The sequence below is a fragment of the Blastomyces dermatitidis genome (genome assembly GCF_000003525.1).
Source record: "Blastomyces dermatitidis ER-3 genomic scaffold supercont1.11, whole genome shotgun sequence".
Taxonomy (NCBI): Eukaryota; Fungi; Ascomycota; class Eurotiomycetes; order Onygenales; family Ajellomycetaceae; genus Blastomyces; species Blastomyces dermatitidis.
Window position 1 is genome coordinate 1,501,432 of NW_025544784.1, and position 26,275 is coordinate 1,527,706.

At 42.3% G+C, this 26,275-nt stretch overlaps 5 protein-coding genes across 5 annotated transcripts; 2 read left to right on the plus strand and 3 right to left on the minus strand.

The window, feature by feature from the left end:
• Positions 1–532: 532 nt before the first annotated feature.
• Positions 533–2,461, plus strand: BDCG_08515 (uncharacterized protein; the record flags this gene model as incomplete). The annotated part of the gene is made up of 4 exons (XM_045424300.1): positions 533–596; positions 669–856; positions 937–2,153; positions 2,284–2,461. 4 exons carry the CDS (start codon positions 533–535, stop codon positions 2,459–2,461), a joined length of 1,647 nt encoding a protein of 548 aa, XP_045273045.1.
• Positions 2,462–2,764: 303 nt separating this feature from the next.
• BDCG_08516 (uncharacterized protein) lies at positions 2,765–3,483 on the minus strand (the record flags this gene model as incomplete). The annotated part of the gene is made up of 4 exons (XM_045424301.1): positions 2,765–2,825; positions 2,915–3,050; positions 3,259–3,345; positions 3,465–3,483. The coding sequence occupies 4 exons, from the start codon at positions 3,481–3,483 to the stop codon at positions 2,765–2,767; spliced, it is 303 nt and encodes a 100-aa protein (XP_045273046.1).
• A 580-nt stretch (positions 3,484–4,063) lies between these two features.
• On the minus strand, positions 4,064–6,232 carry BDCG_08517 (primary-amine oxidase; the record flags this gene model as incomplete). The annotated part of the gene is made up of 2 exons (XM_045424302.1): positions 4,064–5,876; positions 5,901–6,232. The coding sequence occupies 2 exons, from the start codon at positions 6,230–6,232 to the stop codon at positions 4,064–4,066; spliced, it is 2,145 nt and encodes a 714-aa protein (XP_045273047.1).
• A 1,006-nt stretch (positions 6,233–7,238) lies between these two features.
• BDCG_08518 (DNA repair protein) lies at positions 7,239–9,080 on the plus strand (the record flags this gene model as incomplete). The annotated part of the gene is made up of 2 exons (XM_045424303.1): positions 7,239–7,648; positions 7,712–9,080. The coding sequence occupies 2 exons, from the start codon at positions 7,239–7,241 to the stop codon at positions 9,078–9,080; spliced, it is 1,779 nt and encodes a 592-aa protein (XP_045273048.1).
• Positions 9,081–13,577: 4,497 nt separating this feature from the next.
• Positions 13,578–15,101, minus strand: BDCG_08520 (omega-6 fatty acid desaturase (delta-12 desaturase); the record flags this gene model as incomplete). Its single annotated transcript, XM_045424304.1, has 3 exons — positions 13,578–13,993; positions 14,103–14,792; positions 14,843–15,101. 3 exons carry the CDS (start codon positions 15,099–15,101, stop codon positions 13,578–13,580), a joined length of 1,365 nt encoding a protein of 454 aa, XP_045273049.1.
• Positions 15,102–26,275: the final 11,174 nt, after the last annotated feature.

Sequence of the window (26,275 nt, forward strand, 5' to 3'; positions counted from 1 at the left end):
CCCCTCTGGAGCCTCCTAATATTGCTGAAGTCGACTTGTCTCCAATCCAACTATAGTCGTTTCGTTTAGCTCTAAACCTGCTCGTTGGGATGCGAACGAGAGGGAAAGATGATCCTTAATGCCGAGCCGGACTCAGCTTGTCCGGACATGGTATGTGCCCAATCACAAAGGAGCGAATCCCAAGAGGAAACTTCGACGTCCCTCTGGTAGCTCAAGATATGGGGTAGCACAGTTTCCATCATCCTTTGTGAGCCTGTCCTATGCAGTCGCTAATGGGCCCAAGGCTTCTACTTCGGTAATCTGAAGCTGGATTCCTCCCCTCTTGTGTCATTTTTTATTGCCGCACTCTCCTTTATCAACTGGGATTGAGATTTGCGCATATAAAGGCGACGGAATGTCCAAAATGAGAACTCATCCTTGAAAATATTAGGCTTAAATCCGAGTCACTACAATTGAACTGTGTGGCAGCCTCATATCCCGCGAAGAGCACTCTTTTATCTGGGGAGATGAAACAGGCGAGCACTTTCCAGCCATGATAGAGTTTGCTACGATTGAAGGGGTGAAGATGGTCCCTGGAACCGTACGCATTGTCGACTGTAGGTAACGTTTATCCCTCGGATCCATTCACATTTGAATTGGGAACTGACGTAAGGATCAAATCTCTTTAGTGGAAGGTACAATGAATGTAAAACATCAGGAGGGAGGGAAAAACGACATTGTCCTTGTACCTCAGCCATCGAACGACCCAAACGACCCCCTCAACTGGACTAAATTCCGCAAGGAGTATCATTTCTGGCTCCTGTGGATCTGGGGGTTTATAGCTGCAGTCTGCGTCAATTGGGTTGGGCCAGTCTGGGTATGTTCAGCCCATGCAGTGTGCATCACACCTCTAGCCTCATCTCCAACTCGAATCCTCGACTGATGCATTTTTTTAAGACACAATTCACCATCGATCTGAAAACTACTTTTTTCGACTTGAGCATTGGGTCAAGCTTTTGTTTCCTGTTCCTGGGACTAGGCTGCGTCTGCTTGCAGCCCATTGCCATGAAGATTGGTAGACGACCTGTGTATATGGTTGGCTCCTTTCTTAATCTTGCAGGCTGCATTTTGGGCAGATACCAGACAACCGTTCAGATGTATTGGGGAGCAAACATTCTCACGGGATTTGGTGCTGCGCCCGTGGACTCTCTGGTACAAATTTCGACGACCGATATTTTCTTTGCGCATGAAAAAGGCACCAGACTGAGTTTGTACGTATTCACGATATACGCAGGGTCATACCTTGGCCCTGTTGCGGCTGGACACATCGCCGACTCTCAGGAGTGGCGTTGGTGTTACCAATACCTCATCATTTTCTTCGCTGTCCTTCTGGTCATCCAGCTATTCACAATGGAAGAATCTACATTCCGCAGGCCTCCTACGTCCTCTGAGATTTCCGGAGACACAGCTGCGATGTCTCATCATGCAAATCAAAATTTAGAAGCTGTGAAAGTCGAGGCCTATGTGTCACATGACGTCGACTGTGACACTTCTGAGCATTCAGCACCACCTCCGAAAACTTACTGGCAACGCATGGGACTATATAACACTTCCTATAGCGATCCACGGCCATTATGGCTCGTTGCTCTTAGCCCGTTCACACTAGTAACGTACCCGGCAGTCATGTGGGCGGGTTTCATCTACGGCGTACAGATTATGTGGCTCTCGTTACTCAACGTGACGCAATCTGACCTTTTCTCTAGGGACCCGTACAACTTCAGCATGGCGAACGTTGGCAATATCAATTTTTCCTCCTTCATTGGTGGCATAGCGGGAATGATTTGGGGCGGATATGTGTCCGATTGGTGCATCATCTTCTTGTCTAGGCGCAACAAGGGCATTTTAGAACCTGAGTTTAGGCTCTGGACGATGCTTGTTCCCGCAGTCATCAATACTGCGGGGATACTTATGTATGGCCTGGGGGTATTAAAGGGTACGATGTGGATCCTCCCAGCAGGATTCGGTATGGTGTTTATTGCCTTCGGAATCGGAAGCGGCGGTGCAATTGCAATCACGTACGCGGTACACTGCTACCCGCGCATCGCCTCTGAAAGCTTGGTGCTTATGCTCTTTATTCGAAATATTATCGGTTGCGGGTTTACTTTTGCCAGCCAGTATGTCATCTCTCTCTCTCTCTCTCTCTCTCTCTCTCTCCCCCTCTCTCTCTCGTTTTCCCCATGCTCCCCTCTAGCATGTTTAGATGAATGGCTGCATTAACTAACTCTGGAACCCATCTTTTTCAAGGCCATGGATTAACCATCACGGCTTGCAAAACACCACCATCATCATGGCAATGATATGTCTAGTAGCCAATCTGTCTTCTCTTCTAATGATTTGGAAGGGAAAGCGATTGCGCGAGTGGACTGCAAAGCGCTATATCAGAGTGATGCAACAGAAAGATAAGGAGGCGTTGGCCATCTAGGTGGATAATTCCGGAAATCGTGAGGAACATGGTGTTCGAACGGATGTCATTGTTTTAATGCAAGAGGCGAATACCGGATTCCAGTATGGCATCTCGTCTAGTCCGTATTATCCGTAAACTCGGAATCGGACCCGTGCATGTACATGTACAATGTACGTACATACGTGCATACATACAAAGAAAATTTTTCCAGTACATAGAAATTGAGCACCTTACCTCCACCGCACGACATTCAGCTAGGTATTATTATTATTCCACAAGAAAAACCTGCACCACCGTTACAGATAAACTATAAAACCAAACTTAAAACTCCATATCGTATGCCAATGCGTCATCGCATATCTCTTCTCGTAGCTTTTGCACCCTGCTCCAATATAAATCAATGATAAATTTTTTTAAAATAAAAATAAAAATAAAGGTGGGGAAAGAGGAGGAGGAAGACCGCTGACATACACCAAATGCGACGGATGCCCTGCATATACCGAGATATCATCCGGCTTTTCCAAAATGGCCAACAAGCCCATATCATACCCCTTGGCCCGGGATGCTGTCATGGCCAATGGTGGGTTATTGTGTATTTCGCGAAGGCCTGTTCAAAAAATGTTTCAGGAATTCGTGCCTTTTTTTTTTCTTGCTTCTAAGGACGGTATCTGCAATGGAACTTGAAGTTCTCCCTTTTTGGGGGGGAACTCGGGATCTCCAACGCTTCAAGCATGGCTAACGTAGTGTAGGTATTTGAAACGCAACCGCTGCCAATGCGATGTAACTACCACTCACTGTTCATGACATAAACGTACCTGGGACCTGCCCAACCATAGCCTTGCATGCCTTCTTGAATTCATCTATCTGAGCCGCCGTGACGCCGGGCTTTAGCTTGAAGAGGACTGTGCGTGGGATTCAGATTGGTTTTAGCGTTTTTTTTTTCTTTCTTTCTAGAGAGGTAACTAACTAGTTATGGTGGGCGAAGAGGAAGGACGCAGGGAGGTGACTGAAAAGAACGCACCTATGTGGAATACTGCCATTTTGACACTGTGTCGAGGGGAAGGAAGTCTGATTATATTGTACTATTTGTTTTCTAATTTATTTACTCTGATACCTGTCGAGGTTGGTGAGGAATGATCAAAAGACGTCACGTATATTCAGGTTTTCTCAGGTGAGGGTGCGGAAGACTGCCGATTCCGGGCGGTTCGACTGAGTTAAACCAGCGGCGGGATACAACCACGGATCGCGTGGGGCTCGGGGGCTTAGTTATATAACTCATAAGTCCCAAAGCCAGGGGATGAGAACTAACAGATATACCTATCTCAAATGTACGGAATACGGGCGTGTGTGGGAAATCTCCTAGAAATATAGATATGAATGAATAGATGTGACTAAATAAATATGTAGTATCATTGGCGTTGAGATTTAACTACGTAGTCAACTATAATACGTTAATTAAGTGTGTCAGAAGACAATATCAAGTAACTACTAAAAATTCATAACTCCGTGTCTAAAAAAGGAATCCCAAACATCAGCCCCCCCCCCATCACCAATCACCATCCATCAATCATTGATCACATAAATAATAATAAGAATGATAACAACCCAGAAAGCTCTACTTTACAGCTTACTATCCTTCACAGGAATATCCTGCGAACTCTGACGATGTGATTCAGGTGCCCGCTGAACCTTCCCACCCGCAGCACAGCAATCGTCAGTCTTACCATCAACAAGCACGCTCGTTGGGTTTTTAGTCCCAGGAACATCCAACGCAGGGTTACGATCAAAGAAATCAGCAGGTCGCAGGTGCACTTCCATTTTCTCAATTGGCATCACGGGCCAGTCCTCCACGCGAGGATTGTGACTAAGCCCAAAGACCGACCAGATCACCACGTCGGTGTCAAGGGTGTTTTCATTTCGGGCGGCAGCGTCGCCAACGCCGCCCCGTTCGGTCCGGGACTGATTGGTGAATTTGCCGCCGGCAAAGAATTCGCCGTCCCTGTGTCTCGTCACCCAGACGTGGTGTTTTGCGAACTGGGCACGCTGCGCGACGGTGGATCGAGGGTCCGCGAGCAGAAGCTGTGTAGCTGGGGGAGTAAATTTGTAGGAGACGGGGCGGCCGGAAATGGGGTTTAGAACGTTGGTATTGGACATTTTGATTGTTAAGTTGGTGCTTGGAGAAGCGTCGAATCCGCCGGAAGTGGCTACCGGCTGCGTAACTACCTGATAGCCATTCCCGAACGGATTGGTATGGATATCCATGGGCATTGGTAGAGATTCTTCGCGGAAAATTGTATTCCGATAGCCATTGATCGCGGGGTCAATGCGAAGACAGAATATGTGCTGATGGTTCTGAGCCAAGGCGCCGGGAGATACTACATTACCCCACGGGGAGGTTTTTCCGTGATCAATGTTAATCACTGAGACAATACCAGTCGCTCGGGTTTCGACAGTAATTCCTCCGGCTTGGTCAAATTTGTATGCGAAAATATACTCGTAGTTGGCAAGAGTGATGATGAACTGCACCACAAGTTCACGATAGCGGGTAACCACAGCCCTGTCGGTACGGAAGTTAGTGTGCTTCCATCCGATGCCGTTGTCCTGTTCGTGGACGCAGACTACGTTCTTAGCCACGGAAGGCTGACCTGACGCGTCGATGTTAAATCCGTCCAAGTATTGGATAACACCTAGGCAATCACAGCCCAAAGCCAGATTGTTAGCAGACCGCCCAGCGCCACCATCGCCAAAATCAAAGGCTTGCTTTCGATGAAATGGAGGCCGAGGGTCCCCATAGGGAACCGTCATTTCAGAGAAACTCAGGCGATATAGAACGCTCCGCCCATCATAATGGATATCGTGAATGGTAGCGCCTTCTCGAGGGTTGAATCCAACACGAAATCTCCATTTCTGCCATTCGACCAAACTGCCATTGCTCACTTGGAAGGAGGGTCCTTCGGGCTGGAGTACATTAAGCGGTTTGAGGTCCGTTCGTAATTTTACGTCCAGAAGTTCAGGGACATATTCAGACGGGCGAGTATGGTCCAATACGTTTGTCGGGGTAGTGTCGCAAGCTAGGCCATCACCGGTCCCTCCCGTTGCGAGCTTGTCGACCCTGATGATTTCTCGTTTGTGGAAATCCATTACTGGGATGAGAGGAATTGGGTACCCGTAATGATTGGAGTTTGGATTTCCATTCCGAGTGTCCTTGGCGAAGCAAAGCCCCTGCATGTAACGAATATCTGGCTCTCCATGGTCGAGCCCGCCATATGGCCACGGATCAATCTCAAGGACGAATCCCTCTGGTAACTTGAATTTGGATACAGCTTCCTGGAACAATGGGGATGTCATGCATGCCTCGTTAAATGAGTAAAATTCCTCCCTTGATAATGTTAGCATAGGTCGTTGCATTTGCGAATGAAGAACAAAATTATGTCTTTTAATATAGGATAAGCCTTACAGTGTGAATGAGGGCTGCATTGAACTATCAAAGGCCTGACGGGACACCTCTTCCTTTAGATCCAAGTCAACCACGGCTTCAAAATACTTATGCGTCTTGTCTGAGTGGATGGTATCATAGTATACGTTGGCCAATCGTGGTGGTCGTGGAGTGGAAGAAGTGAGTGTCCCTCCATGTTCCGCTGCCAGGAAGCTTGTTAAAGAAGCTTTGGCCGGCTCTTCGAGGAATATCGAACGAAACTGGATCAGGACCCCTGGGTTAACCTTGAAAATGACATCTCGAGCACAGTGGATCTCAGTTGCCCGCAGCTGTTCGAGTGGATGTGGTAACATCTTTGAAGTTTAAGGAGGCAGTAATATGCAGTAGTGTTTCAATACACTCAAATAGGGGTTTAAGAATCAACGTAGAAAGAAAATGAGAAATTTATATGCTCTTTCTCCACAAAGATATTAACCGCCATATATAGCGGTTAAGGAATCGGGGGGTGGGGGACGGTTAAATATGGCAGCGAGAAGGAATAAACCCCGCAGCAGGTTTCATTGGCCAAGGATACGAGAAGGGCGCGTGGTCCCTGGGGATTGAATATTTGGCCCCGCGACCAAGGTCAAGCAGCCACGGAGCGAATGCCGACTGGTTTCGGCTTGCAAGTCGGCAAGTTTATATAAAACTAATCTTGGAATTCAAAGCAAGTCCCCGAGTGTGCCCACAATACAGCGCGGGAAGGGAAGCTGGCTTTATCTGATCATCTGATAAGGTTCGGCACAGAGACTCGGCTCCGATCGGATATTTGGGGTTATTTTTCTAGAATTACTCCTATTTTTTTCTGGATGCCCGAGACTCTCCTCACATCATTCATCATCGTCATCGTATCATTATCGCCATCGCCTCATCGCACAGCAGCCAACTTAACGGCCAACACATACCCTGAACGGAAGCCGGAAAGCGCTCCGAAGCTTTCCCAGTGTTTCCGCCGTCTTGGCACGCGCGTGCTGACTAACCTGAAAGGCGAACGACGCGCCCAATAATGGGCGGTGACAATTGGCGATGTCGCGATACATACCCATGGGCCATGACTAGAATTCAACGAGAATGGTTGCAGGAAAGGGAGTGATTTGAGCATTATGGATATTTGCTTTTGACAAAGTTATCTTTCCTTGGCCACTACACTCCAGCTCTAACAGGGCTAACCCTGACTTTGCAAAAGACTAAGCCAACATGATATTCCGATTACCTACCCAGCGATACACAGTTTTACTAGGTTTAAGGGGCTGGTGTAATTATGCTGCCCGACGTGCCCCCGTGCAAATCTAAATTCAGCGCCCGTCGCGCGATCGATACATGGATCTACTCTCCACACTTCCCGACTTCCCCACGAAGTCCTATGCTCATATATTGCCCTCTCTTGAAAGGGCAAGCATTACGGTAAAAGATCTGGTCTTGTTTGACCCATTGGAAATTGCCAAGCAGGCAAAAGTCGCCGTGACGGACGTGCGTGCTCTGGCGGGGGATGTGATCAATGCCTTGCATCGAGATCTTGGCCTGGGCGAATATCAGGAGTCGGCGGATGGGGTGTCTAGAAGCCTGGACGGTAACGTGCGCGATAAAGTGGAGGACCACGGGGATCCAGATGTGAAACAAGGCCAGAGGTTGCCTACGCTTTCGTTCATTAGCACGTTGGACCCGGTTTTAGATCAGGCCCTGGCAGGTGGCATTTCGACGGGATATGTAACAGAGCTGGCAGGAGAAAGGTAAGACAGTTACACTCACCATCACATTGTTCAACGGCTGCTGACATTCCGTAACTATGGCAGCGGATGCGGCAAAACACAATTCCTTCTCCATTTATTGCTTTCCGTTCAGCTTCCTCCACCATATGGAACATCTCAAAAGGCTCTCTACTTCTCCACGGAGTCAGATCTGCCTACAGGCAGGCTGTCACAGCTTCTTGAGGAACACCCTATAATTTCTACCCTACCAGAGGAGTCTCCTCGCCCGTCCTTGGAAAACATCTTGGCTATAACTACCATCGATCTTGAGTCCCAGGATCACATTCTCAATTATCAAATTCCAGTGGCTGTGTCCCGGTACAATGTTGGCCTCGTCGTTATCGATTCTATAGCAGCCAACTATCGCGCTGAGAGTGATTCGGATAATGTGGATGGCTTACTGGTTCGGGCATGGCAGCTTAAAAAGCTTGGCCAGTTTCTACGGAACTTAGCCGCCAATCAGAATATCGCCATTGTTGTTGCGAACCAAGTGTCAGATAGGATCCACATGGAGGACGTTCTATGGGCAGACGAACCTGAACCACCCACAAGCAGTTATTTTGAGGAATCCCTTTCCCAGCATCCATCCCAGCCACCATCTTCTCATCCCGAAGAGACTTTCGCGTATGATTCTGAGGGTCCTAGGTCATCGCCATCTCATCAGCTTGGATTTACGTCGTCTCCCATCCCGTCGTCCATGGTTGAGGCCGAGGATGATGAATTTTCTTTGAGTGTTCTTGACCTAGCTGCACTGCTGAAGGTTGACTACCAGCGGCCCTTTTTCACTGGCTGGGGTGATCCGCATGCATCTACCCTAGACGCGATGCATATGAATTCCCATTCGGAATGGAAAACGCCCGCGCTTGGCATTGTCTGGACAAACCAGATTGCCTGCCGTATTGTACTTAAGATGGAGACCGTTCGAATTGAAAACTCGGATACAGGGGGTGTTTGGCAAATGTCAGATTCGAACGCTTTATTGTCTTCGGTGCCTTCCGCATACGATGTTCCTAAAGAACCCAGTTCTCAAAGTCCCGCGGAGCCCCAAATGCGCACACCCTTAAAACGTGAACCTATTCAAAAAAAATCATCTGAGAATGGAGATACTCAGAAAGGGGAGACTCCAAATGAGCGGAAACCCAACCCCGTGAACTCTATAGCTGAACTTAATGATGACCTTCTTTCTGCCACCATCCCTTCATATCGGAAACAGCGGACGATTCAAGTTGTGTTCTCACCGTGGACGTCCGGGGACCCTAAACAGTGTCTAGGCGATGATGATGATGATGATGATGATGACAACGGACCAACTGGAAGCAAAGAGATGGTCGAATATGATCCCATGTTTAGCACGGTCGGATTCGAAATACACCCAAGCGGGATACGAGGTATTATTCCGATTAGCGACGATTGAACATTGGCGTCTTTCTATCTACAGATCGATCGATATCATGTTCGTAGTCATGGCCGGCAGTATATGAGCATTTGCAGCGTTTGTTGACCAAGCCTATTCTACCACGACTATAGTGCTAGAGGGATTGGACCAGCTTTATCAACCTTTGAAGCTGTGCAAGAAATAATAAATTTCTAAGTCATAGACCGCAAGGACAAGCCAGCTACATCACCCTCTTGCCAGGAAAAATTTGCTAAATGATTTATCACCCTTAGTATGTCATTTAATTGCATTTCTAATTCCTCCGTGGAATATCCCCGCTGTTTTAGAATGAGAAAAGAGGTTGGCGTGCCTCTTGGTACATTACGTGGGGAGGGAGGTGACACATTGGGGCGACAAGATGTCTCGAGTTCGATAATGACGGGCAGCGGGACATTCTTCACGGAAAGAGACCTTTGGCGGTTGGTAGAGATGCAATTGAACATTGCTTGCTCCCAACAGCCTATCAGCAAATAGCAGATTTCACACCGTCTTATACGTGTAGGAATCGGGAGACTCCTTCAAGGGGGAGAGGAAATGTTTGAACACATAATACAAGCAGATAGCTTAGCTAGTTATCTTACAAAATACATTTACCATTGGAAAATGAAATGCTGTTTGGCCATATCAGACAAGCGTAGGAATAGCGTGGTGCTGAAGTAAAAGGGGTTCAACCTATGGAGGAGGGAGACATGACGACAACAAAGTCGACCCCGGGAAAGCTAACAAAGAATGCTTAGACTTAAGACTTGACACGCCCTATCATTTACATCTGCTATGTAAACAATCGTGAAGGAATTCCTGCAGCTGATACACGGATTGCGGTATATGGTTGACACCTTGTTGTCAGGATATTTAATTACTTACGCCACATCCGCGAAGAAAGCCATCAAAACCTGTCACTGACAGTTTACTGGATCAATATGCGAATAAATGGATCTATCTGGTATACTCCGTATATGCAGCTAAAATCCACTTGTCCCTTTTTTGCACTGTTTTTGAGCATTGTCGAGATTGCAGCCCAGAGTTATATATCGCTGCAGCTGCCTGATAGCGTCGCCTGAACATGAGTAGTTACGCTGTAATTAGCTATCCTTCTGGTCGCCGGCACTATTATATCCAAACTTCAAAAAGAGGAGAGAAGAAGGAGAAAAGGATACATCTCAAACATCGCAAATATCCCTTCTAATATAGAGTACAGTTCACCAGTTCACCATGAGGTCACTAAATCTTTTAGATCGGGATCCCTCCCGAAATACTAATATACATCGTTGAGCTACTTTTGCCTTCCGACATCATCCCAGCCCTTGCATGCAGCAAATGAACTTGCCACATACATAATCCCCCGAATTGCCTTTGCCCAAGATAGAGCTGGAAATACTCTCTTGCATTACTTAGCTTCCGACCGGGCACGACAAACTGATCGAGCGATTCCTTTTCCAGGAGAGTGAACGGCTCAATCACCAACGATACCGGACTCACGTCCTTGATTCTAGCTGTTCAGGGCAGGTCAAAATTCTGCTCTAGGCTGGAGCAGACGTCTCCACTCTATACCCCAACGGACACACGACAATGCTTAACATGAAAGATTGCCTGAATGCGCACAGTCAAACTACTCATCAGTGCCGGAGCTGACCTCTCCCCGTGCGATAGCGATGGTGAAACAGCTCTAGTCCATGCCATTCGTGCTCGGAAAAGAGCCGTGGCCTCCAGTATTAATTGAAGCGGGCACGCGCGTGAACTTGCAGCTACGAGAAGGGGGTGCTTGGATACTTGCTATATTTCACAGTGATGACAAAATGGTGCGGCTGCTTGTCGAAGCTGGGGCGGATACGAGAGCCAGGTGGAACATGGGCGGACTCTCTTGGAAATAGCCGCCCGGCGGAATCACTGCCAAATATTATGGATTCTCTTGGGCGCTGGAGCTGCTGTCTCTGCCCAGTGTGATGGTTGGAATCACCGCGCGCTACATGCCGCAGCAGAACGAGGTCATGAGGCAGCAGTTCGTATTCTGCTTGATTCCGGGGCCGATGTAAGCTCTGTGCAAAGCGATGGATCGAGTGTGCTGCATTCCGCTGTCAAGGGTGGCAATAAAATTATCATCCGAATGCTCTTGGACACTGGCGCGGACCTATCTGCTTGGAGGGCACACGGTGCTCCAATGGGCAATTCAGGTACTTCCCAATTCGCCAGCAATAATGCCGCTCATCCAGCTATTCATCAACTCCGGAATTGATCTACCCGCAAAGGACGTACATGGACGAACGGCCTTGCATCAAGCTGCCGGTTGATATCAATGCGGTCGAGGAACCGTACAGATACTTTTATCATATCCCGTATGAGAGGGGGACGGCGCTGCATGCGGCGATTGAAGCTGTTTGTCCGGTGCAGCTTGAATTTCTGCTACGCAGGCAGGGGCGTGGATCAGAATATTGGAAACCCGCTGCCCTTGGAGAATGCTTCACGTATAAAGCGTTGGGATGCGGTGGACATTTTGCTCAATAATACTAATGGGTGACCCAGAGTATTTATTGTCAACCTGCCTGCTGGGCACTACGGAGTCTTTTTTCTCTCTCTGCTATCTTCTCTGTGAGGAAGAAAACGCCAGAGGATCTTCCCCGGCATAAAGAATAACGTCATAGTCTCCCTTCTTCACAGGTATAAATAACCAAGCCAATCAACCCCTCCCACCACCACCACCAAACAGATCTATAAAAAAAGTAATAAATAAATAGATAGAAATAAAAATCTAAAAATCTAAAATCTAAAATCAACATCAAAAAATGCCATAAAGCAAGATCTCCAGGGCAAGGAACAGGACTCCCGGGTGCCTGAATGTGGCAACGTCACTGCCTAACCGCGGATGCACCGGATGGATGCGGGGGGGTTTCAATCATAACTTGCATAGGAGAACAGGGGGATCAAAGTGCACAGAAGCCAGAAGGGAGATTGAAGCGCGAAGGAAAATGGGAAAAGATCAAAGAAAAAAGCCTTGATGACCGGGGGGGTTGTATATGTAGAAAGAAACGGGGAAAAAGATCAAGGATCAAGGGTGAAGCAAAGAAAGAAAGAAAGAAAGAAAGAGAGAAAGAATGTGAGTTTCTTATACATATCTCCGGGGGCGTTGTTGGGCGCAACTTGAGCTATTCAACCTAACCCCGCCGCAGGATCATCCTATATATATAGATATATAGATATATCATCAACGTTACTCTGCAGCTTATACTGAGCTGCATCTTGCCTGGCAAAAGGAAAGCTGCCGCCTGTCTTGCATGTGGCCATTGTTCTTGCCCACTCTTCCATTTGTTTTCTTTCTTCTCCGATGATTCTTTTTTTTTCTTTTCTTTTTTCTATCAGTTTATCATTTCCCCCTTCGTTTTGAGTTCGAGATCGAAAAGTCCAGCAAAATGATGAAACCGGATATTTTTTATCAGAGGAAATTCGCAGGCAATGGATTTTAGCCAGGTATGCTTTACGTATACATTGCTTAGAATGGCATTGACTTATTCATTCAGGTCGCCATACTGGTTCTTCTACCTTTCCTCCCAACTCCTCAACTGCGATGATGATAACCATTCGCATATCTGGGAACCAAGGAAGGCAGGTGATGTACTGCAGGATGGATATGTCCATTTTTTTCTTTTTCATTAATTCGTCGATATGGTAGGTTATTTAGCCTGGTAAAGTGCGTATTTCTATATCGCTTTTTAAGATGAGTGAGCAAAAAAAAAAGAAAGAAGCAACTCGAGGCATCAAAAGGGAAACGAAACAACAGTCCAAAACATGTTTTGTCAATGAGAAGCTCGAACATGACAAGCAAGAAGAAGACGGCATCGGAATCAAAGGACTTGGGATTTGCGGTTTCTAAATGTCAGGTTTTTTCTCTTTCGCCGCCCACCCTCGCTCCCTTCTTGGTATTTTGTATGCGAAGCGAAAAACAGGAAAAAAAGAGGGTCATCCGCATCGCATCGCGTTCTGTGAAGGCCCAAAAAAAATCAGAAAGAGAGGAGATAAAGCAAGGTAAGTCCGTCTAGGTATGTAATAGCACTCCCTTTCCCCACCCAACGCCAGAAAGAATAGAGAGGAAAATATTCCGCCTGTTGATTGATAGAATTATACAGACGTGCTGATGGTGTTGGAAGAGGGTTTCATGGCTTCCGTCGATTCTCGGTTTCGTCTTGAGAGTGGATGGATGGCGGCGGGACGAGGGACTGGGACCGGGACCGGGGCTGGGTTGGTGTGAGAAGGAAAAGAATGGAGTATCAAGACTCATTATCATCCCCATCCATCCATCCATTACTTTCTCTATTTATATATATGATAAAAAAGATGATGGCGCCCTCCCTTTCCTTCATCTTTCTATACTTATCCGGAAAGAGCAGCCAGGGAAAAGCGACACAAAACAGGAGCCGAAAAACAAAAGAGAGCGAAAAACGAAACGAGAGGAGAAATAATAACAAAATAAAAAGCAATTAGATCCTACGACGACTTCGTCGCCACGGCAGAAGGCCTAACACCGATATTATTCCGATTCCGGAAGAAATAAACATGCTGTCCCTCGCCCTTCGCACCCTCACACGGCTCCACCCAGTGGCACGTCCGGGCACTCTTCCACAGCGACTTGATGAACCCCCAGCTCCCATCCTTGGTGTCTGAGCGGTAATGCTTGCCCATGACGGGCTTGATGGCCTCGCTGGCCTCGTCGGCGTTGTAGAACGGGATCGTGCTGACGTAGTGGTGCAGAACGTGGGTCTCGATGATGCCGTGGAAGAGGTAGCGGCCGATGAAACCAAATTCGCGGTCGATGGTGGCTGCGGCTCCGCGGGTGAAGGTCCAGGCTTGCGAGGCGTAGTGGGGGAGGGTGGGGTCGGTGTGTTGGAGGTAGGTGATGGCGACTGTTTGGGGGGGGGTGTTAATTTGTTTCTTTTTTGTCTTTCCGAGGGTAGTGAAAGGAGACGAGAAAGGAAATCATTGAGGGGGAGATTTGAGTTGATTTCTACATACCTAGCCAATGGTTGACCCACAGGTATGGCACGAAGTACCACACGGCAAGGTTCGCCCAGCCGAAGTTCTGGCCAACCCAGTACAGCGCGGAGCCTGTGATCATCAAGCCCAGGTCGCTGAGGAGGATGAGCGGTACGTGCTTGGCCTCATACAGCGGGCTGGACGGGTTGAAGTGGTTGACACCGGAAAAGAAGCCATTCTTCTTTCCCTTACCACGGCCCTCAGGCTGGTGCTCATGGTTGTTGTGGCCCGTGACGTTTGAGAGCAAATACAAGGGCCATCCGAACAGCTGCTGCAGGATCATGTGCGTAGCGGTCTGGATGGGGGTTTCCTCCATCAACTCATGCAGCTCGTGCGCGAGATAGCCGTAGCGCGAGGCGAATACCTCTCGTGTCTTGGGGACGAAAACCATGTCCCGGTCCATGTTGCCGGTGGCTTTGTGGTGTTTGCTGTGTGAGATCTTCCAGGAGAAGTACGGTACCAGCAGCGCCGAGTGGCAGATCCAGCCGACTGTGTCGTTCAGGAGTCTGAATGGAGAGAATGCCTGATGTCCGCACTCATGGGCCATGACCCATAGGCCGGTGCCAAAGAGACCCTGGACGAAGGTATAGAGACCCCACAGTCCCGCACGGATCGGGGTGGATGGGATGTATTCCGGAGTGACATAGTTGTGGAAAAGGTAGAAGGTCCCTGCCAAGCTGAAATATCTCTCGCTACGTATGAAAGACTGCGCAGCGCACTTCTCTTGAAGCAATGGGCCGGGATGGCGTCTCGGATCTGCTTGATGGTGAAGTCTGGGATCTCAAAGGGGTTTCCGTAGGTGTCTACTAATTTTAGGGGTTCTTCCTGCGCATCCGAGGCCAGAGACGACAGGGAGGTGGAGGAAGGAGACGGACGCAAGCTGTCGCTTGGGGAAACGCATGCAGAGCTCTCTGTGGAGGAGTCCGTAGGGATATTCCGGTTTAGCGCGGTGCGCTTGGGGAGGGCGGTGGAGGTCATGGTTTGCGGGATTTAGGAGATTTCGGGGTTTGTGTTGATGGGGCGGAGAAGATATTTATCTATCTATCTATCTATATATATATATGTGTGTGTATATATATTTATATGGTTATATGGATGTCCACGGGATCAAAGGTAGGAAGGAGATGGCGAGGAATTGGGGCTTTTCGTGTTTTGTTGGGGAATCTTCTGCTCCATTGGTCAGTCAACGGATTTGTGTGATTGGAGTGGGAGTGGGAGGAGGCAATTGGAGGGAAGAGAGAAGCACAGGGAGCCAACACGGGGACGAAGACAGTAATAATAATGACTTGGGACTCACCACTCGAACGGGGGCTGGCTAAATGTCTCTCCTTTCTCACTCAATCACAGGGTCTGCAAGGAAAGAAAGCTGCAGCGGGCAAAGGGAATTCCTGCACTGTACATGTACAACAAGCGGGCGAGAGATCGTGTAGTATAGGAGGGAGGATGAAAAAGAGTGAATTGAGGAGGATAAAAAGAAGGAGGAGGAAGAAGAAGAGGAATAAAAGAGTGGGGGAAAAAAAGACAAGACTAGTTCCTCCGAATTTGACAATGCTTTTTCTATTAATTACTTCTCTTATATTATTTGATTTTGATTTTGATTTTGATTTTTTTTTTCCCTTTTTTTTTTCGCCGCCGTCCCAGCAATTTTTTTGCCGTTTTCCTTTTCGCTGGGAGAGGCGGGTATTGATACCGTATGGTCATGTAATATTACTCCCCCTTGTCATAAATACAGATATACATGTGATTTCATGTTCTTAACTTCTTCTCACCACCCTCCTCAAGCTAATAAATAATAACATAACTACACACAAATGTTTACTATGTATATGTACAGTGTAGTCATTTAATATTAGCTTCTCTGCTTTAATGAGGCTTAGAAGAATTATAGATGGTGCAACACATTCTACTCTGAGCTGTTATTCATTCAAACAAGTGCTGACTGAGTGTTCATTTGAGCAAGTTAACCAGCTGAGTCGGGGATAAAAACCTCTTCATATTTGGGGCAAAACCTGACTCTCAGTCAGCAGTGAAATCCTACATTGATGTACATGCACATGTACATGTATATTACAGATGTACTCTCTCAGATCTGCCTGATTCTGCATTCTCTGATCAGCATGATCAGAGGTAGGTAGAGAGCAGATTCTAGTAAATAAGATAAGTTTGTTCAACATCTCTCAGACTAGATTTGAAATCTGATTCGCGGCACAGTGAATAAAACTTGAGTTGATCAACAGATGTTTTGCAATTTATATATATTAAATAATAAACTGACAACTTAAGCAATGATGAGACTTATGAGAGAAGATTCTACAGTAAGAAGTATTAAGTTTGCTGCTTGCTAAGATTATACTATCAGTATAAATAATATTAAGATCTATATAACTGCTTTTTATAATCATTATTACTAGTAAAGATATTATATTATTATTTTATATATTATTTTCTATCTCTATATCTGTCTTCACTTAATAAAATATTATAGTCTAAAGATTATATTAGTACTATTATCAATGGAATTTTTTTATATTTTCTTAGCTATTTCTATTAATAGTTTTTTATAGCTACTATATTTACTGTATACTTTAGCTTCAGATACAGTTTATAAATTGTTTATTTATCTCTCTTTATTCTGATTATTAAAATTTTAATCTGATTTCTGATTGGTTCTTAACTGCGAGTAACAAACTTTTGATTGACTCAAAAGTTGTTAATATGTGTATTAAGGTGGCTTACTCCACTTGTGAATTACATGAGTGTGATATCTTGTTATCATAGAGATGAAGGGGTTTCAAACTTGATGTCTGACACTGTATTATATCTCTAAAATCCTAATCATTAACCCTAGCTTTCAAATTCCCAACCTTATGACAAGTTCTAGCTGTTGGTGGAGCACACGGTCCGGTCCAGCGGGAGTCGTATGATATCTACAGCGTACATACATCCATCCATAATAATAAACTATCCCAACAACCCAACCCATGCCAAAGCGCGCGGGTTTCTTTGCCCGCCTCCGCGTGGCCCAGCCCTGGGCAAAGGTTGTCGTTGTTTCTCCGCTTAAGCACATGAGGACGGGTATCGTATCTAATTCGTTTTTACGATACGCCCCAGGAGCAAAGTTCATTTCATTGTTGAACGAATGTTGTCCGCGCAAGCAACGAACTTTCTCTGGGTGTTTCTTATTGATATTTTGCCTTATGCCTTTGCATTTGCATTTGCGGTTGCCCCTTTCAGTTCAACAGGGGTTACTCGCTTTCTCACGTCTTTTTTGCCTGTCGTAGAACAGGAACTCATACATGCATTATTGGCTCTGGCTGGCTGACTTGCTGTTGATGAGGATGATCATCAAGTCTCCCCGCCCCAAAACTCGTAACCCCACAGCGGCGGAAGAGCGGGACTGGTAAGTTACAGCCGAGAAACTGTGACACGGTGACGGCTAACTGAGTTGATTTACAGATATGTGTCTGTCTCTCATATCAGACTGCGCCGTATCATTTGCGCATTAGCAGACAGCTGCAAATTACAGCCAGACAGACATTGACAAGAGGGTTCATAAGAAATCATGGATGATAGTTAATATCGGTTGGCGTGTGCTCAAGCCATACATGAGTACTACCGTTGTATTTTCTTCTATTTGCCTTGGAACTCGAGAAAGTATGAAAGCTGTCCAGCGTGAGTGTCATAGCGCCGATGTCGTGCATACACATCATATGGGGAGATATAGGATCTTCCGGAAACATGTTCGCCAGGATTAGTCTAAGGGTTAGTTTCTTCTGGTCCTCACCGCCTTTTGCAACGGCCAATTACAACTTTATTCAACCTGGAAAGAAAAAAAAAAAGAATAGAAATAAAACTCAGAATTGGTTCTGTTGAAAATAAACTAAATTGACAAGAACCTGCCAAGAACAGCTCGTAGCGCTGTTGTGTGATTGGTTGTGTGATTGGTCACACAAAAGCTTCAGGTACCGAAATACCAATTACAAGGAAATACGGAGTACAGATGTAACCCCGTACGGATGGTTTCTGCAGGCGCAAAGGGAGGGAGGGAAATCAGAAGCTGCTGATTGGGGGAAAATAGCTGCATTATTATAGTCAGGAATAACAAAAAAGCTCATGATTATTATCACAGACTCAAGCAGAACCTCTCTTCTCTTAAATGAGTTGCCTGCAGGATCAGAAGAATAATAGCATGTGAAATTCTGAATCAATTTCCTATCATGAGGACATGACTTATTCACAATTTCATAGTTTTCTCATCAATGTTCATGCAACTAACTTCAGCAGCAAAAGCACAGTATTATTTATCACATGCTGCTGAGTGTGAAAACATGCAAAATCCTCAGTCCCTTCTTCTGGGGATATTTAATATTTATTTATTATTGTTGGAATCTCCACGGATGTTTGTTTTCTTATCCCCGCCCGCAGGCCTACTCCAGAACCTTAAGGTGGCGTTCATGCATTGTGCAAACTCACAATGGTTCATATTTTTCTGTTGGGGGATACCACGTTTTGTTGAGGAAAGATGATCTGTGCTTGCAGCGAAAAACACATGGCTAACATTCAGCATGTAGTCTGTCTTGATGTTTTCAGGTTAGTATGAGTAACTTAATATACAGACAGAGTAATAATGCTATACAAGCATCAAACGCTCGCTTACGCTCGCTTTGCTGCTTGCGCAGCCCTCTATCACTTTCACTCTCTACCTCTACCCCTCTTACCACTGCTTCCACCCACCCTCTACCTCCTCTACCACCATCACCACCTCTACCGCCCCGCAGTCCCTCTACTCCCTCTTACCACCTCTACCACCCTTTCACCCTCTACTTCCTTTACCACCATCACCGCCTCTACCGCCCCGCAGCTCTCTCTTTCACTTTCACTCTCTATCTCTACCTCTCTTACCACTCTTTCACCTCTTCCACTTCTACCCTCTCTATCATCATCATCATCTCTACCGCCCCGCAGTTCTCTCTACTCTCTCTTACTTTCTCTATCACCTCTTTCACTCTCTACTCTCTTTATCATCATTACTGTCTCTACCGCTCCGCAGCTCTCTCTATCACTTTCACTCTCTATCTCTATCTCTCTACCTCTCTCTTATCACCCCGACTAGACTGGCCGGCGGGATCATGAATTTCACGTTTGGTCTCATTTGATCTGGTCTTATACATTTCTTGGCGTGAATCCCGCTGGGACTAATCATCAAAAAAACATGCAAAGTGACTATTAATCAGATCTTAAAATGAGACTATGACTTAAAAAAAATTAAGAAAGTGATCTCATTTAATTTCATTTAGTCTTATTCTTGATAATAAAGTTACTATTTTTAGAGATTTTAAAGTTTTTTTTAAACTATTTTTAATTTTTTAAAAAGTAATAATATTTAATAATACTTAAATAAGATTTAAAGTCATTTAAAGTAATAAAATGAATTTAAATTAAGAAGTGAAAATTATAGTTTTATTTTAAAAATGTAATAAGAGTAGATAGTAAATCTTATTAAAATAGTATAAGATTACTATTTATTCTTAATACTATATAATAAGATTAATTAAATTAATAATAAAATTATTAAATATTCTAGTTCTAATTTTAGATATAGTTATATAATTAGTCTAACTATATGTAAGAATAAGTGCTCGCAGGTGATTATTTAAGTGTTTGCAGCTTGATGTGATATGTACTGTTAACTACTAGAAGTATTCACAGTAGAAAGATAAAATGTAGAGATTAAATATATAATAGCATTCAAGCTGAGTTATGAATAGTATTCATGAACTTCAGTCTATATAGTTATATATAGTTAAGAGCTGCTAGCTCTATTGATTATATAAGAGATAGAAATAGAGATAAAGAATCTGTGAGAAGTAAGATTTCTTATATATTCTTCTCTCTCTAAGACTTTATCTGTAAAGTCTTTCACTGAGTGACTTCATAGAATCAGCTTAGTACTGTAGTGATACTTACTAAAAACTCTTCACATCTATAAAAAATCTCAGTGAGAAAAAATCTCTTGTTATTATAAAAAGAAAAGAGTCTGTTACTCAGTTTCTTATTCTGTGAGATTCTTTATAATTTACAGATTTTTCTCTGACTATTACACAGATTCATCTCATATCTTTTATATAGAAGAGTTTCAGTTGACTTTTAATTATTTTCATAAAATTCTTATATAATTATTACACAGATTCATCTCACAGATGAATCACTCTCTGTGAGATTACTCTTATTAAAAAGAAATATTCATAAGTTGATCTTTCACTTATTCTTATAAATCATTATTCTTTGACACTGTAGAATTGTGAGGAATTTTTCATTCTTTTATTAACTCTGTAGAATTGTAGAATCAAGATATCTACAGCCTGTAATCATTCTTTATAATTATATAGAAAGATTCAGATCTGTGATTCATAATTACTCTTATTTACTAGAGTAATCTGACTGTTTCACAGAATCACTCACAGTGTAAGTAAATCTCTCTAGAGTAGTATAAATATCTCAGATCTGTTTACAGAATCTCATCTTCTTTTCTCTTTTTCTATAACAGCTTTTATTCTTATAAACTATGAGTATTCTTATTCATCTGTGAAGTGTTTTCACTCAGATAACAGAGAGAGAGTGTTTCTAACAATGTTTATATATTAATTCAAGAACTTTTCAAGAATAAAAATTTTTTCAATTTCAATATCTTTGTAAACAATGTCTGATCACTGCTGAGCTTCTTATAAGTGTCTCTATAACTTCTCTAATCACTTTTTATCAGCTGATAAAGTGAGAACACTGCTGTTCACAACTGTGTCTTTATCTCTCTTAGTCTTATCACTGCATCTGCTCTTCAGATCAGCAGCTCATCTCATTTCTTTCTCAGATTAGTTTCTGACTCTAAGTAGTGCAGTCTCTCTCTTTACTGTAAGTCTTCTCATAAGTAATTTCTTACAGACTTTAGCTAACAGTTCTTATAAAGCTTCTGATATTATCAGTGTTTTCTACAGTTTTACAGATCTATAATTACTCTCTTTCTGCTCACACAATCTCTGATCAGATATATATGAATATATCTAGATTTCTCATTAATAATTCTCACACTGCAGTGCATTTCTGTAATTTCATTGTTAATGAGAGATAAGTTCTCAGATATCTGCAAAATTCAGATAATTAAGACAATATGAATATCATGAATTTATGATAGAAGTTGATCTGAATAGATGAGTTCTCTCTCTATATTTTAATTGTTTCTGAGCTGAATACTTCAGTATAACTGAGAGAGCAGACACAGCTTCATGAGAAATATCTAATTATATATACAGACAGTCAGTTCTCAAGACTCTGCTATAACTGTGTATATTCTGATATCTAACTCTTCTGAAGTCTGTGCATTTCTGATAATCTTTATATCAAATGTAATAATTGTCTGTACTGCAGATATAATACTCTCTGCTTCTTTGAAGAGAGAAATTAATAGTTATGAGAGAGTTAAGTGTTGTAGATGTTAAGAGTATGAGTATGAGTTTTCTTTATTTTTTCTTTATTAATCTCTAAATTGTATTCACAGTTCTGTTTGTTTTCTGTTTTTTAGCTTTAATAAGAATATGATTTCTTCTTTTCTTATATACATCACAGACTGTTCATTTCAGTAGAAACTCATTATCTTATAGACTAGAATTTGTAAATAACAGTGTTAATATCTTTATTATAATCAGGTTCTTAGTAAAGACTGCATCATTCTGACTTATCAGAATTTATAGTATGAAAGTCATGTCTCAGCTTCTGCAGATATCTTATCTGTTCAGATAATTCTTAAGTAAACTTATTCATCTTATCAGAATACTCTTATCACTGAATCTTGAATCAGAGCTTGTAATCTTACTTCTCTAAGTTAATAATCTCTTTAATCTGATATTCTCTTTCACTCTCTAGTGCTTCATGAACAGAGTGATAAGTCACAGAGTTCTCTTCTAAGAATTTCTTATATTTATAAAGTAAAGAGATATGAAAAATATTATATATTTACAACTCAGATAACAGTTTCAATCTGTAGAACTATAAACTAATTTTCTTTATAATCTTATAAGACTCTGTCTATAAGAGATTCAGCTTCTTACTAGATCTCTGTGTAATAATATTTTCTAGACTCAGTCAGACTCTATCATCTTTCTTAAAACTCTTTATAATATACTTAAAGTTATAGTATCTCTTCTGATACTCTTGAGTCTTTCTCAAGAATTTGCAGACTTTCTCTCAGATCTTCTGAATTCTCTCAGTCTGTTTATAAGCATTATCACACTCTATAGTGTACTCTTACAGATCTATTAAGATCATCTGTGTGTGGTTCGGAAGAACGTACGACCGTCGGATAATAACGCGGCCGCTTCCGAACTACTAGCGTACGCGTACGAATGTAAAGGGGCCCTAGCGGCCGCTAATTAATTTAGTGTATGAGATTCAATATATAAGAAGCCGGCGTACACCTGTAATTGTACACTGGCTTAAGCAATCTTTGAATCACATCTGATAGCATGTCTAAAAACTGGGGAGGAGTGCAGGCTTCTTCAGAATGTGATAATTCTGTCTATGAAGTGATTTGTAGTTATCATATCAGTGTGGTCCTAGAATGTCTCAAAAGATAGCATATAAAGAGCAGTGAGTGAAAAAGCATCTGATTGATGCTGCTTTGCTTATTGAGGGAAAACTTCACACTCAGGTGAATGTCACATATGAGACATGAATGAATAAGATGTGAGAAAAAAGAGATGAAAGTAATGAATCAGATTCAAAGAAGATTACTCTTCACTTAAAGAAATAAAAGAGAGAGATGACTATCACTGAAGTTGTATGATAATAACAGAAATCATATAATGATATAGTGATAGAATGATATAATAATAGATATCATACAATCAATGAGAAAACCACTGAAATAAATATCTCTTCTAGTTAATATGAACAACACTCTTCTCTGCTACCTGAACTGAAAGATATGCAGAACCTCTCAGAGAGTTTACTTAAAGCAGTAAGAAAAGCAGCTGAGACTGCTGAATCAGAATTGAAGCTCTGTACATGTATGAGAATTCTAAATGAGATTGAGGCCTTGTGTACACAGTGACAGGCTGAGATGAAAGTTAAACAACAATTGACATTCACTGCAGACCAAGTATTTACTATGAAGAGCTTCATCAATGCAATCACTATTATCAATAAGAATAGAGAAAACCAGATCTTAGGCCTGCAGCAGGAGATTGAATGTTTATACAGATAGATGACTATGTCAAATCTGAAGATCTTATCATGATTATTCATGACCTCTTCAAAAGCATACACATCATCAGAGACTGCTGCGCAGGATGAGAATTTGAGCATGAAATATATCAAGCCAGAAGATCTGCTGAAGTTATCAAGCTTCAATAATGACTGAAAAAATGATGCTGCAATCAGCTGACTAAGTCAGATGTAATCATATTATCAGATTGAATATGAACTCACAGACAGGCAGTCAATGAAATTTCAACAAGTCTTAAAATCTGTTGTGTTTCTATGTGAAAAAGTGAAGTCATTATAAATGACTGATGAAAAGATGAATCTTACAGACCTGAAGTGATATTCATTCTTATAAATATGAAATAAGTTTTTCAAGTGAATCTTGCACAACTTTGAGAAAGTGAATATATAAGACAAGTATTATGAATGCTTCACTGAGTGTAGATAAGTAAGCAATCTTACATCATACTTCATATACTTCAGCTTACACTATCTCATATTGAATAAAGAGCTTTCAACATCTTTCTGTTTACAGATCTTCATTCATGATCTTACACCTGAGTTAAGAGTGGAATGAAAATGCTTAATCTCATAGCCAGACACAGTGAAAGAAGTATACAACATCCTCATTATACAGGAATAAGTGAGTCAATTGTGACAGAAAATACTGCAATTGAGTATGTCTCAGCAGAGAATGAGTAATCAGACTTCTATGATACAAGTCACACATCTGAATGTGATGAATCTAGATCTGAATATCATCACTAAAGCACTGAATCCTCTGAAAAAGAGATTCTCTGAGTGAAAATCTTGATGTTACAAGCATCAAGCTTGCTTCAACTGTGAATATTAAAATCATGATGTAAAAGATTGCACTCAGTGTGCACAGTCAAGAGAAGCAAGAAAGTCAAAAAACTAGCAGAATCAGTGAGCTCAGAGACACTCACTGATATTCTATGAAAAGTCTTCAAAGTGAAAGAGATGTCTGTGTTAGATGACTCTCTGAATTCTGCAAATGCAAAGAAGAAGCAGGCTTCTGAATGAGATGTGAGTGAGAATGATGAAGTGAATGCTCATCTCAATGTCTTAAGATCTGAAATGTTAATGTATAGAGAGCACTTGAGTAAGAATCAAGAGATGGCTGCAAAAGTGTTAGTGAACACAGAAGCTTCTACATAATATATTAATGATTATATAATCTGAAGATTGAAAGAGATTCACTGAGTGAAGAATCTCTGATGTATAAGATTATCTGATAACTGATATTTGATATCATCTGCAAGAGTAAGAGTTCCCTTGCACTTTGAAGAATGATCTTGCTATATTTGAGTATGAGAGCTGCAGAACATGAAATATAACCTTATTCTCAGACTTAATTGATTTCAAAGGTTCAATCTGCAGATTCAATGATGTACATGTCATATGCAGTTGACTGATAGAAAGAAAATGGTTCATATAATTCTATCAACTGATATGAGAAGGACATTTCACATCTCTGATATAGAAGGATTAAATCTGCTTACACATTAACAAGTAAAGAGGATGATTTGTAAGACCTCATCTGAAAGCATTCTGTATATCATACAGAATCTGAAAGCAGAGGAAATCAAGATAAAGAATATGTGAGAGAACAAGTGTATGAAGAAGCTTCTGAAGAAGTATAGAAAGATCTTTCAAACAGATCTTTCACTGAAATTGCTGCTGAAATGAGGATTTATACATGAGATTAACACAGAGAATGCAAAATCAGTCAATCAGAACATGTACCTTCTGTCACAAATGTATCTTGAAGAATAGAAGCATCAGATCATTGATCTTCTAGAACATGATCTCATACAACTCTCATCAAGCATGTGAGGCTTTTCAGTTCTATTCATGAAAAAGGCAGATGAAGAGTGATGAATATGTATTGATTATTAAGCACTCAACAAGCTTACAATCAAGAATGAATATTCACTGTCATGAATTCAACAACAGTTGAATATGGTCAGAAACACCTGATATCTATCAAAGATTGATGTTCTCTCAGAATACTGGCAGATTCATGTAGATGAACTGTCAGTCCTGTAAATCATATTTAATATACAATGAGAGAAGTTCAAATTTCTAGCAATGTCATTCAGTCTGACAAATGTGCTCATCATCTTTCAAATAATAATGAATATGATTCTTTATAAACAGAATGAAATCTCATGTCTTGTATATCTTAATAACATTCTAGTCTTTTCAAACTTATACAATAAACATCTGAAGCATCTCAATGAAGTGCTTATAACTCTGGCAGAGTATAAGCTCTATATCAAATCAATCAAGTGTGTGTTTGAAATGGAAGAGTTGAAGTTTGTGAAACATGTAGTAAGTAGTAACTGTATACACCTCATTCTGGAGAAATTGAATGTCATAGCAAATTGATCACAGCTGAGAAATGTACATCATGTACAACAGTTTCTTAAGTTGGTCTCATATTACTGTAGATTTATCAAGAATTTCACATGAATATCTGCATTACTCTCAGATCTCTTAAGAGAAATGAATGTAAATCTGTGAAAGAAGAAGTTTCATTCAATCATCTGAAATATTATGTGTGAAGAGGCTTTTCTCACACTGAGAGAATGTGTAATAATATTCTCAGTGCTTATTCAATCAGATTGTAATAAATCTTTCTACATTGAGATAGATATATCTGAATGAGCTATCAGAGACACTCTTCTACAGATGAGTAAGAATGACAAGCTGCATCTGATGATATATGATGATAGGAAACTATCAGATGCTGAGCTCAATTACTCAGTGCATGAAAAGAAATTGCTAGCAATTAAGCATGTGCTGGTGTTGTGAGATAGATATATTAACAATGAGCATATAATAACAGTGATTATGAATTATGAAAGTCTTGT